General features: G+C 34.2%; 1 protein-coding gene and 1 long non-coding RNA gene across 10 annotated transcripts in view; one reads left to right on the top strand and one right to left on the bottom strand.

Moving 5' to 3' along the window:
* Cobll1 (cordon-bleu WH2 repeat protein like 1) overlaps positions 1 to 14,370 on the top strand; it is a 161,799-nt gene that overhangs the window by 72,989 nt on the left and 74,440 nt on the right. The window contains exon 1 of one of the 9 annotated variants that reach the window (XM_048812395.1): positions 2,991 to 3,166. The exons of the other annotated variants lie outside the window; for them this stretch is intronic. Coding sequence (XP_048668352.1) covers positions 3,051 to 3,166 — 116 coding nt within the window. The 5' untranslated portion in view covers positions 2,991 to 3,050. Of the gene's footprint in view, positions 1 to 2,990; positions 3,167 to 14,370 lie in introns of those variants that run through there. 9 annotated transcript variants of the gene reach the window in all.
* The window catches only part of LOC125619419, a 52,621-nt gene that overhangs the window by 32,262 nt on the left and 5,989 nt on the right, over positions 1 to 14,370 (bottom strand). The gene's annotated exons all lie outside the window — the stretch shown is intronic.

Here is a 14,370-nt window from a genome sequence, read left to right as displayed (position 1 = left end):
TTTCCCTTCTCTCTCCCTTTCCCTCCCACCTCTCATCCCTGTTTAATGTTAATCTTCTTCTCATGCTCTTCGACCCTACTCTGTTCTTAGTTACTCTCCTTATATCAAAGAAGACATTTGGCATTTGTTTTTTAGGGATTGGCTAGCTTCACTTAGCATAATCTGCTCTAATGCCATCCATTTCCCTGTAAATTTTATGATTTTGTCATTTACTAAAATATTCTTGATTAATTTCTCTATGCGGCAGTTCCACTTTGTTAGTGGAAATATTTTATAGTTAAAATTGTAAATTGAGCTTAAGACATTTATCTTAAGAAGTAGATTTATTATCCCCCCCTTTTTTAGGGTTACTGCTTCATTTCAACTCCTTTACCACCTTCAGCTACCTGTTTTATACCTATCTGCTATAAAAATCCCCCTTTTTTTTGGGGGGGGGGAAAGAAATTTCCTTTAGCTTTTTATTTCATATCAAAGGAGACATCAGCTGTAGCCCATGTCCCTAAGTCCATTTCCTATTCTCTTCCTGGGAAATCCTCAGTTTTTTTTTTTTTTTTAATTTTCTTTTTTTTTTTTTTTTTTCCTTTTATGGTCTCAACCACCTCCAAAACCCCCCAGCAATTAGAACGGTTAGATGGTGACTAGAATATCTGTTTAAGGTTTATTTGCGTTACCATAGTGACTATCAGTAGGTACATTGTCTCTCAGTTTTGGACCTCCTGGCTCATATGAAATTGTTTAGTCTAACTTCCTGTATTGACCCCCTGCTGAAAGTTATGGTCCTGCTTCCTCATGAAGGGCTTTGTCTATTGTTTTTCTTTAAAAGGAGAGAGAGAAGCAAATCCAACACTTTAGATATTTGACTACTTCTATTCATTCTTGGAGTTCCCTGGAAGTTTCTTGTGAATGTCTAGAGTACCCTTCTTAGTTTGTTTTTGGGGCTATAACAGAAAAACAGACTGGTAACTTATAAATAACAGAAATTTATTTTCTCACAGTTCAGGAGGCCGGGAAGTCCAAGATCAAGGTGCCAGCATCTGGTGAGGGTTTCTAGCTTCATCCTCACATGGTGGAAGGTGGAGTCAAGAGCATGCATCTGAGGTCTTAAGCTCTTTTTATAGTGACATTACCATAAACACCTCCCATTAGGCCCCACTTCCCAACACTATTGCATTGAAGAGTAAGTTTCTAGCATATGAATTTTGGGAGGATACACTTGAGCCATAGCACTTTAATTTTATGTCCAGATCCATCATTTTTAAAATCAGTCATTCAAATACCAATGGAATAAAAAAGTGAGAACAGCACATTTTCTTCGCACTCCAACTCCCTGTGAATGGCTACCTTTAAGCACTTAGTAATTAGAGCAGAGGACAGCATGTAATTGGGAGGGGAGCTAGGGATATCTTCTCAGAGGAATTAGCCTTAGAAAGGCTGTTCCAGGGACAATACAGTACACAGCATAGCAGGTTGCTGTGGACACTTCACCATGGAATTCACAGAAGCAGCCACACAAAGCAACTCTGTGGATCTAGCATTTTCTAATTGCTTCAGCTGTGTATAAGGAACTTGGAGGACCAAGAAAGACCTGTGAATTGTGCCTTAAGTAGAACATGATGATCCAGAATTACATACATAGCAAGAGCTTATTGAATGTGTGCTGCACACTGTGATGGTTGGACTCTCATCAAGGACCTTATACTCTGTTTGAGAATATAAAATATGTATAAAAGGAAACCTAGCATTTTAGGTAGTTTGTAAAATTAATGGGAGTGAAATTACATCTAAGTGTTGTAAATACCCTGATATGAGAGAAATTATCATGAGGTGAATAGAGAAAGGAAGTCTGAGAAGATTTTGGTCCACTTGGATCTGTTGCTTCTTTGGCTGGATTTAAGTCTTACCATTACCTCTTTGTGGCTTGAATTAATAACTTCTGAAAGAATATGACAGTACCCACCCCTATCAGTAGTGTCTGGTAGTTTCAACTTCATTTTTGTTTCTTGTTTGCAAACATGAAAATGTCTGACATAATTACCACTAAATATACAGGACTGAATGTCTGGAATGGAAGGTGAGTTTTTAATGTTTGATTCTGGAAAACCCAGCCAGGACATGAACTACTGACAACATTGATTCCCTGGATTGTCTTTGACAGTGCCATACCCTGACTTGAGGGGCATATGTCCTGCCTTTCTGAAAGACCAGTGGAATTTGGGCAGTAATTCCTAAATTATGACTGTGGAATTAAAAAAAAAAAACAAAACAAAAGTGTAGTCATCATAATCACTTAGTGAAAGCATGATCTCTTTGTAATTTATGACAAAATACTGGAGCAGAGGACAGGGGAACACAACTGTAATCCAGCAATTTAGGAGGCTAAGTCAGAAAGATCGTGAGTAAAAGACCAGCCTGGGCAACTGAGCCAGGCCCTTCTCAAAAAATTAAATGGGCTGGTGATGTGGCTCAGTGGTAAAGTGCCATTGGGTTCAACACTCAGTACCAGAAAACAAGTGTGTGTGTGTGTGTACACGTATATATGAAAGTTATACATGCATACATTGGAACATATGCATATATACAAACGTGTATATATGAAAATTATGTATACTTTCTAATATTTCCAAAGTTTTGTAACATTTTAAATATAGCCATTTTAATACATCTTGAATATGCTCTAGTTTTTTTAGGAGATAAAATAATACTTGTAATGAGTATTTTAATGTTTCAAATAAGCTTGTCAAATATCTAATGCATGATAATTTAATAGGATTTTTTATACTATTCACTATGATGAAGTATAAGTTTTTTTGTTGTTGTTGTTTGTGGTGTTGGGGATTGAACCAAGGGCCTTATGCATGCGAGGCAAGCACTCTATCAACTGAGCTATATCCCAGCCCCAGAGAATAAGTTTTTGACTAGAAATCTACTTGTTTTATTAAGAGCAGTCTTAAATATCTGTCATTTTGTTTTTTTAATTCTGGTAAAATATATGTAACATAATTTTACCATTTTAGCCTCTTTAATATGTGCAGTACAGTAGCATCTAGTGGATGTTCAGTGTTGCACAACTCCACCATGACGCAATTCCAGAAGGTTTTCACCAACCCAAAAGGAAACCTGTGTTCATGAAGCAGCCCCTCCCTGTTCCATCCTGCCTCAAACCATGGTAACTACTAATCTGCTGTTTTTTGTTTTTTGTGTGTGAATTCTTTGATGTCATAGCTTGCAAAAGAGTGGCAATAACATTATATGTTCTTTATTATTTATAAAATTAAACTTTATTGGTTTATTTATAATGTTCTTCTATTCAATTTGTTACTAGTTTTCTAGTAAGGAGAGTTTTTTTTTTTTTTTCTTTTTCAATTAACCAATATAGAGTTAATTTTAGGAATGTATAACTCTTCTTCAGAAAATCTTACCTAATATTAAAACATTGGTAATTTTTATTTATTTATTTTGGTTAACGGGGGTATAACCCAAGGATACTTTATCACTGAGCTACATCCCCAGCCCTTTTTTGTTTATTGTTTGAGACAGGGTTTCACTAAGTTACTTAGGGACTCCTTAAGTTGCTGAGGCTGGCTTTGAACTCAGGATCCTCCTGTCTTAGCCTCCCCAGCTGCTGGGATTACAGATGTACAACACCTTGCCTAGCAAAACATTGGTAATTAATAGAGTTAATGAAACTCATAAAACTATAGGTAGTAATAACCAAAAGGCATTTTCTTAAACTTTCCTAACATTGAGAATTAACTGTAAGAATCAAGCTGGCTGTCAAGATTTTTCACACTTTTGTAATCTATGGAAATATAAAATTGCAAAGTATAAAAGGCAATTCAAAATAACTGGGGAATTAAAGGTGTTGTCCAAATAAAAACTATCCTAGGTTACCAGGATGAAAGTTCCCTTTTTATTTTACTACTGTATAATCTGAGGTCAAACAAAAAACAAAACCATTAAGAGACAGTCCACATCTTTGATCAGTCTTCAAGATTAAATATGTTGATAATTTTATTTAGGGAAACATGTTTACAGTTTCTCTAAAGCAGTAGTACAGTTTAAATACCTGCCTGTGATTTTGAGGTTGTTGAACATAAATCTACTTTATTGTTTTCTTACATAGTTTCCTTGTGTGTTTTGTTTTGAGCACTTTCACAGATAAGGCCTTGGAAACAATCAGGGTGGATGTTGTAATCTGGAGCATATTTGGAATGAAATTGGTTTTTTAGTGGAAAAGAGTGTAGGTTTGACAGGCACGCTGCTTGGGTTCAAATCCTGCCACTCGGCTCCAGAGTTCTCAGGCTCAGCTCACTGGAAGTACCTTCTAAATTCTCAGAGAGCCTGTGGTGGGAAACCCGAGGGCTTGAGAAGTGCTGTACAGAGTGCCTGGTCTAGTGCAAGCACACAGTAACATCAGCTGCTGCTACCACAGCAATGACACCTAAGCAATCTTTTATCTAAAAATTCAGTGTTTGCCCAACACTTCTACAACTTGTTAGTAGCAATTTTATTTTTAGCAATCCTTCACAGAACTGTTCCAACCTCTTTCCATAAGTGCATTTTTCTTTGAGCATGGGCCATTTTGTGCTGCTTTTATCAGACAAATACAAGGTAACTTAAAAAAATAAAAGCCTTTTTGATTATATATAGTTTTACAAAGGTCTAATAACATATCAATATAGATAATGCTTGTTTTCTCTGGGGGTTTGTTGTGATATAATAGCACTGTTTTTGTTCTTTTAATTTTAAAGTATTGAAAAATCACTTTTATAGTTAAGATGTAACATTATAAAATTTAGAATATTAGGGAAACACATTACTCACTGCTGGCGAAATTCTGGAGAGATATGTGTGTATTTAAAATTCTCCAAAGAGTAAGGACACACCCAAGGGAAAATATGCACCACACAGGCAAGGTATTAGAGGGTGTCTGTTCTAAGGTTTGACTAAGTGCAAGAGCAAATTACCAACTGAGGATAATATTTACTCCTTGCTCAGAGACCTCACAGGGTGACAGCTTGTCTCCCAGAAAACACAGCATCTCCACTCTGCCTGTTTCTTTCTTTGCCTTTTGGATTTCCACTTTGCCTGTCAAATACATTGGTGGGAGTACCACCCAGGGCAAACATCATTTGGTTTCTAAATAAGGCACAGAACTGAAAATACACAAAACTGGAGTGGTTACTGAATAAATAGGAATGCTACAGCTCTTGCCTATACTTTGTGGTAATGATAATATCTAAGTCTTTGTAGAACTCATAGTCCACTATCTTGAGAGCCAAGGAAAATAATAATTAGGTCTTCAGTTAATGTTTAATTATTCATTATTTTTGAAGGGGAAAAAATACAAGGTGGTATAGAAAACATTCATAATATACTTTGTATACAACCAGAGATATGAAAAATTGTGCTCTATATGTGTAATAAGAATTGTAATGCATTGCGCTGCCATATATAAATAAAAAATTAACATATTTCTTTTTTTTTTTTTAATTAACAAGACATATCAGCCAGAAGGAAAGCATGTAAAAATATAGTAGGGACTAACATAAAATGTTCATAATAGGAAAGCTGGCTTGGATATATGGGAACTCTATAATAATGATGCAAATCTGTAACTTTTAAAATAAATTTATAGAACTAAAGCAAGGAACAAAAAAAGAAAAAAAGCATTCATGAAAAATCTCAAAAGTTTTTCATGTGATTGACTCAGAAGCTTTAACAAAATGAACACATATTAAGTCGATCAGTTAATTTTGTAGATTTGAACTTTTTTTAAGGGAGAATTTCATGGAAATAATTTTATTTTAAAAAATGTCTGTTACAAAATCCTGCTATGTTCTCTTTTGGGACATCAAAACTCTCAGTGTTAGCTATGTATATGGTGCAGGCACCAGGTTGAGGAATGCAATTACAATTAATGACAATCCCTTGAAGTATTATTACTACTTCATTTTGTAGATGAGGATCTAAGAGGGTAAATAACTTAACCTAAGCACACATACAGCTAATGGCCATATCAGTAATCAGGTCCAGGATAGTTGACAGTTTAATTGGTCTGCTTGTCTCTGATATTGCCTCTTCATTCAGGATCTTCCTTTTTCATTATAATGATATTTTGTGTGCAAATATTATTACCCTATTTTATTGACTATAAATAACCTATAAGATAGTTGAAATTCCTCATCATGGCCTATACAAGTTTCCTTGGAAAGTTCCTTTCTTTAAAGTCCTAAGACTTTTTTAGTATTTTTTTTTTCCTTCCTCCTCTTGCATTAGCAACAACATCCTTTTTAGGACACATCCAGGAAGGAAATGGATCAGTTTCCCCATTGTCTGAGCTGCCATTTTGTTCCTTCAGGGTCTAACAATCTCCCACTTGGTAAGGGCTCAATGCTTAATAACTTTACCATGATTGGTCTGTCGACTTTCTCCATGTATCAGGATATCTCCAATAGGAATATCCTATCAGAAGCCTCAGAATTATATTTGTGTGACTATTATTGGCAACTCTTATCCACTCACTGTCCATAAAAGTAGATGATAAGAGTAAGGAGAGAAGAAGTATTGGTATTCAAGATTGAGATGCCTAATTGGATAGCCAAGAGGAGATATTAAAAAATTAGTAATAGTCCAGTAGGGTCATCCCTATAATTGATTATGCAACCTGAGATACCCATGAAAGTAAAGGGGACCAGGGATGCTAAGGCTGTAAATACTACTAAAGGGACAATAGAAGCAAATTGGGACTATTTCTGGCAAAGTGGAATGTAGTACACACATAAGTCTAGTTCCAGACAGAGATTTCAAGATTGGCAACATCAAAATATTTAGAGTGCTACTAAGAAGTAAGATAAGAACAGAGTCCTGTTCTTCAATATCTACAGCAACGTGAGAATCACTGATGATAAAGAAGATATAGGACAGTCTCCATGGAGTTAGAGGTAGCAGCCAAATGAAGTGGGCTGATGAAAGGATACAAAGTAAGGAGGTAGAAAAGTAGAAAATAGGATCTGTTTTAAAAATGTATTTCATATACTTAAGGCATACAACATGTTATAATATACATAGTGAATTGATTAATACAGCCAAGAAATTAACACATCTATCTCATCTCATAGTTATCCCTTTTTCTTTTTTATGATAGGAGCACCTGAAATATATTCACAATAATTTTCAGTGTACAGTACAGTATTACAGTAGTCTTAATGCTGTGCATTATTTGTATACACACCTTTTAAAAGAGGGTTTGTTTATTTGTGGAGAGAACTACAGATACAAAATAGGTCTGTATAAGAGAATCCTTCAATTTCATCAAGGCTGGAAAGGAAGTCCCAGTGGGAGTTCCTATTTTATTTTAGGCTCTAGCTCTATCAGTCAGTATTACACATGTAGAAGAAGAAATAATGCTTTCCTTAGTGGAAGTAATGAGACATGTAATTTTAAACATCAAAATTTCTGTTACTCATATTTGAATAGTCTGATTTTAAATATCCTGGAAAAAATATGAAATGTTGAAAAGATGTATTTAGGTTTATAGGAGGACTGACTGAAATCTAGTCTTGCAGATTTCACTTTGTTCATTACCTGTAAGTGCAGGTAAAGTCATGAAACTCGGGTATCAACTTCCATTGACTGTATTGAGGTTTACATGGTAGAAAATTATGCTTGGACCAGAAAATCATCTTGAACCAATGGGGAGACATCCTAGTGTGGCTGCCAGGAACTTTACCTCTTTCCTTCTCCTTATAATATTAAATGCCTGATCCTTTCTCCGAATTCTTATACCCAGCTCTCTTCATACTTAACCCCTAAAATTATTTGTAGGGTGATTTCTTTAATATTATATAGATGTGCTTCTTAATACTAAAATCAATGATTAATTTAAATGATTTAATGAGATTTTTAAAAAATATTTTGTGTATGTCAAGAATCTGCAAGCATTTATAACTTTGTAAAACAAACAAATACTGAATTTTCCAATTTTCAAATTGTTTGAAAATGACCTACTTTTGAAAATTACCTTGTGAAACACATTTCTCTTCAGAAAAAGAGCTTGTGAAAATATTACGTGAGCATTCCCGGATTTTGTAAGACTCATAAATTCCTTCTTTTATTTATTTGCCAGAGGTAAGAAGTGCCTGGTGCTTACACACATGATAAACAGTAAAGTTGGTAACAGGACTGTTGGTTTAGCATTTTCTAAAAGTCAGCAGCCAGAATAGTGCTGTTTCACAGAGACCTTCTGGAGGAGTTGTAAGTAGATATGAATTAAAACAGTTTTAAAGTACTTTAACATCTTCTAATCAGATGCTTTTAAAAATGTCTGATATTGTCCTTTGAAGTATTACTTCTTTTAAACATTTTAGTATGTCTAAGAACTCCTTTTTTTTCTGTGTTTTGTAGAAAAAGCTGAAGTGGTTATAGTTTTGTGAATTGATATCACATAATTTATTTTTCTTGACACATTAAACATACATATATGTATATAATGATGTAATTTATGCTTGTTGGAGAAAAAATTGTTACATTTAATCCATTAAATTCTGTGTATTTGTAATTATTGCTGTTCTTTATGCTGTTACTTGAAACACTTCTAAGCTTTAAGACATGATAAAGTTCAAATTATGGTGAGCATTTCAAAAAACAATATGATAAATTACATTTATCTAGAGTTTTAACTTTTATGAAGTATAATCAGTTTTTTAAAATACAAAACCCCTATACAGACTTTGAATATTTTCTTCATTTAAATAACATCAGTAAATAACTAAAGGGAGATTCAGAGATATTAAGTTACAAAACAAATTCAAACTAGAATTAAGCCTTTTGATTCCTACATGGACATTCTTTGCCCTGTAATATCTTGACATGGTACTCTCTGTAACAGTCCTCTAGATAATGCATAAAATTGCGTTTAGTTAAATTTACCTGTATTAATTTGCGGGGGAGGTTACTGGGGATTAAATTCAGGGGTACTCAAAAACTGAGCCACATCCCAATCCCTATTTTTTATTTTATTTAGAGAAAGGGTCTCACTGAGTTGCTTAGCGTCTTGCTTTTGTGGAGGCTGGCTTTGAACTAGAGATCCTCCTAAGCCTGGCAAGGCCCCGGGATTATAGGTGTGCTCCACTGTGTCTGGCTATTTTTTTTTTTTTTTTTTTTTTAAAGACGGCCTGAATACATAACTGCTAAAGCAGACCTTGAATGGAATATTAACTGCTAGCCTGTGCTTTGTATGAGAGGGGTTGGTTGCCTGTAGAAATTTTCTCTGGTCTGGTGCATAATTTATATACAAATTTGCTAAACTCACTAAAAAATGCAACTTGATTCATCTCTTTGCTTATAGAACTGTACTTCTGCACTAATGTATGTGCAGAAACCTTTTGGTACTGCTGAGGATCAAACCCAGGGTCTGCATATGTTAGGCAAGTGCTCTATCACTGAGTAACATTCCCAGCCTCTTGTATGCTAAAACTTAATTCTCTTGTTAAATAGGAGACCTAGTCATTCCTCAAAATAGATGTGTGGTATTATGTAAGTAAGTGAATGTGAAAATGTATTTTTTGTGCATAAATTTTTGGTATAAAATATCTATAAATAGTCAAAATGCTCCCTTTAATTGAAACTGCAAATGGTTTTTGATGAAGTGCAGAGTACTTAAATTAAGATAAAGAAAAAGTGAGCTAATATTGTCTTGTGTTCTTATATCTTAAAACATAGCTGGTTATTATTTTAAAAACTCTTACTAAGAAGTGGTTAAGTTTAAGGCTGAGGCAAAAGGATTACAAATCCAAGGCCCACCTCAGCGAGTTAACTAGTACTTTTTTCAAAAAATAAAAAGGGCTGGGGGTGTAGTTCAGGGGTGGAAAACCTTGAGTTTAGTCCCCAGAACTGGAAAAAGGAAGTTTATGAAATCCTTATATGAGGGAGAAGGGAGGAAGTATTTGTTTATACTTAGGAGAGAGCCTAAATGTTCAATTATAAAATCACTATAAATAAAGTATACGTAAAATCTGGAAAAGAATTAGGCAATAGAGTCAAAATGGTTGTTTTATTTTGTAAACAAGGGTTGTATTTCTAAATACCTTATAGAAATATGATTTATGCAATTGAAATATCTGATAAAAATGAATACATGAAATTTATAGTTTTAAAATTTTGCTCATAAAGAAAACATCACATTTAAGGCTCATGTAAGTCAAAACAACAACAAAAATTCACCTTATTTTAAAAATAATACAGATTGGGGCTGTGGTTGTGGCTCAGTGGTAGAGTGCTCACCTAGCACATACGAGGCCCTGGGTTCGATCCTCAGCACCACATACAAAAAAAAAAAAAAAGATATTGTGTCCAACTAAAAAATAAATATTTTTAAAAAATAATACAGATAAAATTTAAAAATAATACAGATCCCAATAATACCAAATTACTACCTGTTGCTGGTTAATTGAATACACTAAGAATTAACAGATTAACAACTAAACAGATCCATTTTTTCATGTAGGCCATGAGGTTAAATAATGAATTATATAAATAGATTTAATGATGTCACTAGTAAGGAAGAGAAGAATGTACCTCTTGGTATCTTGTTTATTCCCACTAAGCATATGTTCTTTAAAAATCAAATTACTAAACCATATGGAATAAATAACACCAATACATTATGCATTCAATATTAAAAGAGTATAATTATATTCCATTTTATGTTTGAAACAATTGCACATTAATCATCAGAATTAAATTTGGGTGACTTTTTATAATAGAAAAAGTTATATGGCTATGTAACTTTCAATGAAATGTTTAGATGCTGTCCTATCACCATTTAACTCTGTCAAAGTAAAGTGGATTGTAATTCAAAGATACAACGGGGTGGTTGGCCTGTCAATCATAAATACAGAGATGTACAATTGGAAACTCATTTTTCCTAACCTGTGTCAGTTTTGACACAACCCTGTGCCTGATACTCATTTTTGTGTTTTTTTGCTTCAGTCTGTTGTCAGTTATGTCATAGAATCTCAACCATGTGGATTGTGATATCCTGTGTGTTGAAATAGCTTGTTTCTGCGGCAGATCCTAGATCCTCATGCATTCTAGGCAGATGCTTTGCCACTGAACTACCATCCTCATCACTGGCAAATTGTTTGTTAAGGGTTTTCACCTTTTGCAAAAATGTACTTAGATTCAAACTTATACTCTTAGGAATACTGTAATCGTGTACTTCCGTAGGTGTCTGAATTGAAACAAAGTAGAGTTTTCCTGCTAAGGAGAAACTCTAGAAAACAGCATTACTGCATCTTTCTTTTTTTGCGGGGGAGGGTACTGGGGATTGAACTCAGGGACACTTAACCAATGAGCCATATTCTCAACCCTTTTTTGTATTTTATTTAGAGACAAGGTCTCACTGATTTGCTTAGGGCCTCGCTAAGTTGCTGAGGCTGTCATTGAACTTCTGATCCTCCTGCCTCATCCTCCCAAGTTCCTGGGATTACAGGCATGTGCCTCTACCCTGTTCTTTAAAGAACAAAAAAATTTGATGAAATACAAAATGATGACCCATTGCATTTGTTTTTTGAGTCTTGTTTTTAGAATTACTAAAGGTGATTTTCCAGTTTTCATACTGAGTTTTAAAGAAGTTGTCAATGAACTGTATTTTCTTGAAGTGGATGTAAATTATGGGTATCTGACCAAATTCATGAAAATAAGCAATGAGAAATAGAATAAAGGATTAGTTTTTACTTCAGAGATAAGTTTTTAATTATAGTTTTTTTTTTCTATAAGAAAAGCAGTAGAATTCTAAAATATAGTAGGTGTAACATGTGAATGGTGCTTATGAAATTTTGAGCTAAAAGAAAGTTATGATCTTTTCATCAGATTATTATAATTGGCAGGGGATGTAGCTCAGGAATAGAGTATTTGCTTACCATGTGCAAGACCCTGGGTCCAACTTCCAGTACCTCAAAAATTGTAATAAGTATTATTTTTATTTTAGGATCAAAAATCAATGTGTTAGCATTTTTTGTGCTTCTAAGTTTCTCTTCAATATGGAAGATCAATTTTTGGACAAAATCTTTGTTAAGACTTGAATCTGTATTGACCACCACAGCTACTTGGCAAGCATATGTCTTTGTTCCTAGATCTACCAATTTCTTCAGGGAAGTTTTGTATAAATGAGACTACCAAATACTTCTTTGTCACTTCCTTTTCTGGTTTTCAGGAAAGAATTATTGCAATGGATTTTTTTTTTTTTTTTTTACAGTATTTATAATAGCTACCTTTCTAGGGAACTGAAATATAATGGTAGTTGGGAGGGCCTGGGGTAATAGTTTAGGGTGTTTAAACTGGGATGATAAAAACATAATTTACTTTTACAATGAGGTATTTTCCATTGTTTCTGAATATTCATCACAGTTTCACAGATCATGAAAGCTTGGTTCTAATGAATAGTCTTTATTGTGTGCCTGTCTAATGGTGGTCTTCTGTCTAGTGCTTCTTTTAGATGTCTTTTCAGAGAAAACAATCAATGGTGCATCTTAGTGGTGTTTTTGTTTTCAGTCTGCCACTCCAGAATTTCATGATCTTGGGTTGGTGTTTTTGCTAGTGCTGGGTATGCACAGTAGGGGGTACATATACAGAATGTCACAGGAGACAGCAAATGGACCTTTGAAAATAAATTACCCTGGTTTAAAATCCAGAAATGCGCTTCACTATGACTGAGGACAAAGCTTTGCTCTTCAGCTTTCATTCCTTCTGTGAAATAGAAACAGCAACTCCTCGGAGTTGTTGCCATAATGATTTCAATACATGCATAATCTCCTACCCATTTTAGGTTAATAATTAACTATTTATATTTTTTGAGTGTTTCAATAGCACTCATTGACCAAACTAAAGACACATAAAGAAAAGGGAGAAACAAAGTAACTTTGGGGATATTTTTGGTGTGTATATGTGTGTGGTACAGGATATTGAACCCAGGGGTTTTCTCCCACTGAGTTATCCCCCAGTCCTTCTTTATTATTGTGAGACAGGGTCTCTGTATGTTGTTAAGGCTGGCTTCTAATTTGCAATCTTCATGCTTCAGTCTTCCAAGTGACGGGGATTATATGCATGCACCATCACACCAGACTAATTTTCAGGACTTTTAAAATTGATTGACATTGTAAAATAATTAACTGGTGTTTCTTTGAAAGCTGGAAATGTACTTCTCCATTCTAAAGCTAGTATAAGTGCTTAATAAATGCTTGTGTGTGGATGTGTTGCAAAACTTGAGTTTCTTCACCTCCTTGAATTCTTGCCTACATATAGTTACCTGTATGGTCATATAGTACTTCTAAATGAGGTAATTTCAATTAATATATAAATTGTCCTTCACAAACAGCAAGATAAAATATATTCTTAATTGCTGATGATTTGGAGAAAATATGTACAAAATATTCTCTGCGGCAACAAGGTCAAACTAACCGTGTTAAGGTATTAGTAATTGGTAAATAACTTTACAGTAAATGAGAAGAAGTGAAAACAGTTTTAATGTGCTACAAATATTAGGAATCCTGTTGTCTATTTTCTATATTGCTTACAGACAACCAGATTGTTGTATAATCAGGGTCCAATGGTGAGAGGAAACCCATTTCACATTAAATACACCAAAAATCCTTTCCTAGCATATTTTTAAGTAATTAGTTTTTTAAATTTATTTTTATTTTTATTTAGCAAGTATCTGAACACCACAGAGTGTACTTGTATGTGGAAGATCATTCATTCAACAATATTTTACTGAGCATCTTCTTTGTTCCAATAAGTGTCCTAGATGCTTCGTTGCACCCTCTGCACAGTGAACCCCCAAAGACCATAGGCTACTTTCTAGTTTTCTTATTTTTGCCTGCCATATTTTATCAAAATGCCATCATGACCACTTCTTAACCAGTTAAGGCCTGTGTTTACAGTAAATTATTTTAACAGATTTTACTCAATATTAAAACATCCAATTTGAAAACTTCACCAGAGATTTCTATAAAAACAAAGCTAAATGCATCAAAAATAATCTCTGATAAGCTAATCCAAAATGTGCTGTTGAATTTCATGTGAGATAACTAGAAGAATTAAGGGACATTTTAACTACCAAGGAATTTGTACTCAAGTTGCAACGGATGTGTGCAAAGGCTAGCACATGATGTTCCCACCAGCATTATTCACAGTAGTCAAAAAGTGGAAATAATTCAAGTGTCCTTCATTTGGGAAATGAATAAAGCAAAATCTAACAGGTTCATATAATGGCATACTATTAATAAAAAGTAACAAAGTATGACTATATACTACAACATGGATGAAACTTGAAAGCACTGTGTTCACTGGAAGAAGCCAGATAGATAC

Source organism: Marmota marmota, unplaced genomic scaffold (genome assembly GCF_001458135.2).
Source record: "Marmota marmota marmota unplaced genomic scaffold, marMar, whole genome shotgun sequence".
NCBI lineage: Eukaryota > Metazoa > Chordata > Mammalia > Rodentia > Sciuridae > Marmota > Marmota marmota.
This window is presented reverse-complemented; position numbering and strand designations above follow the sequence as displayed.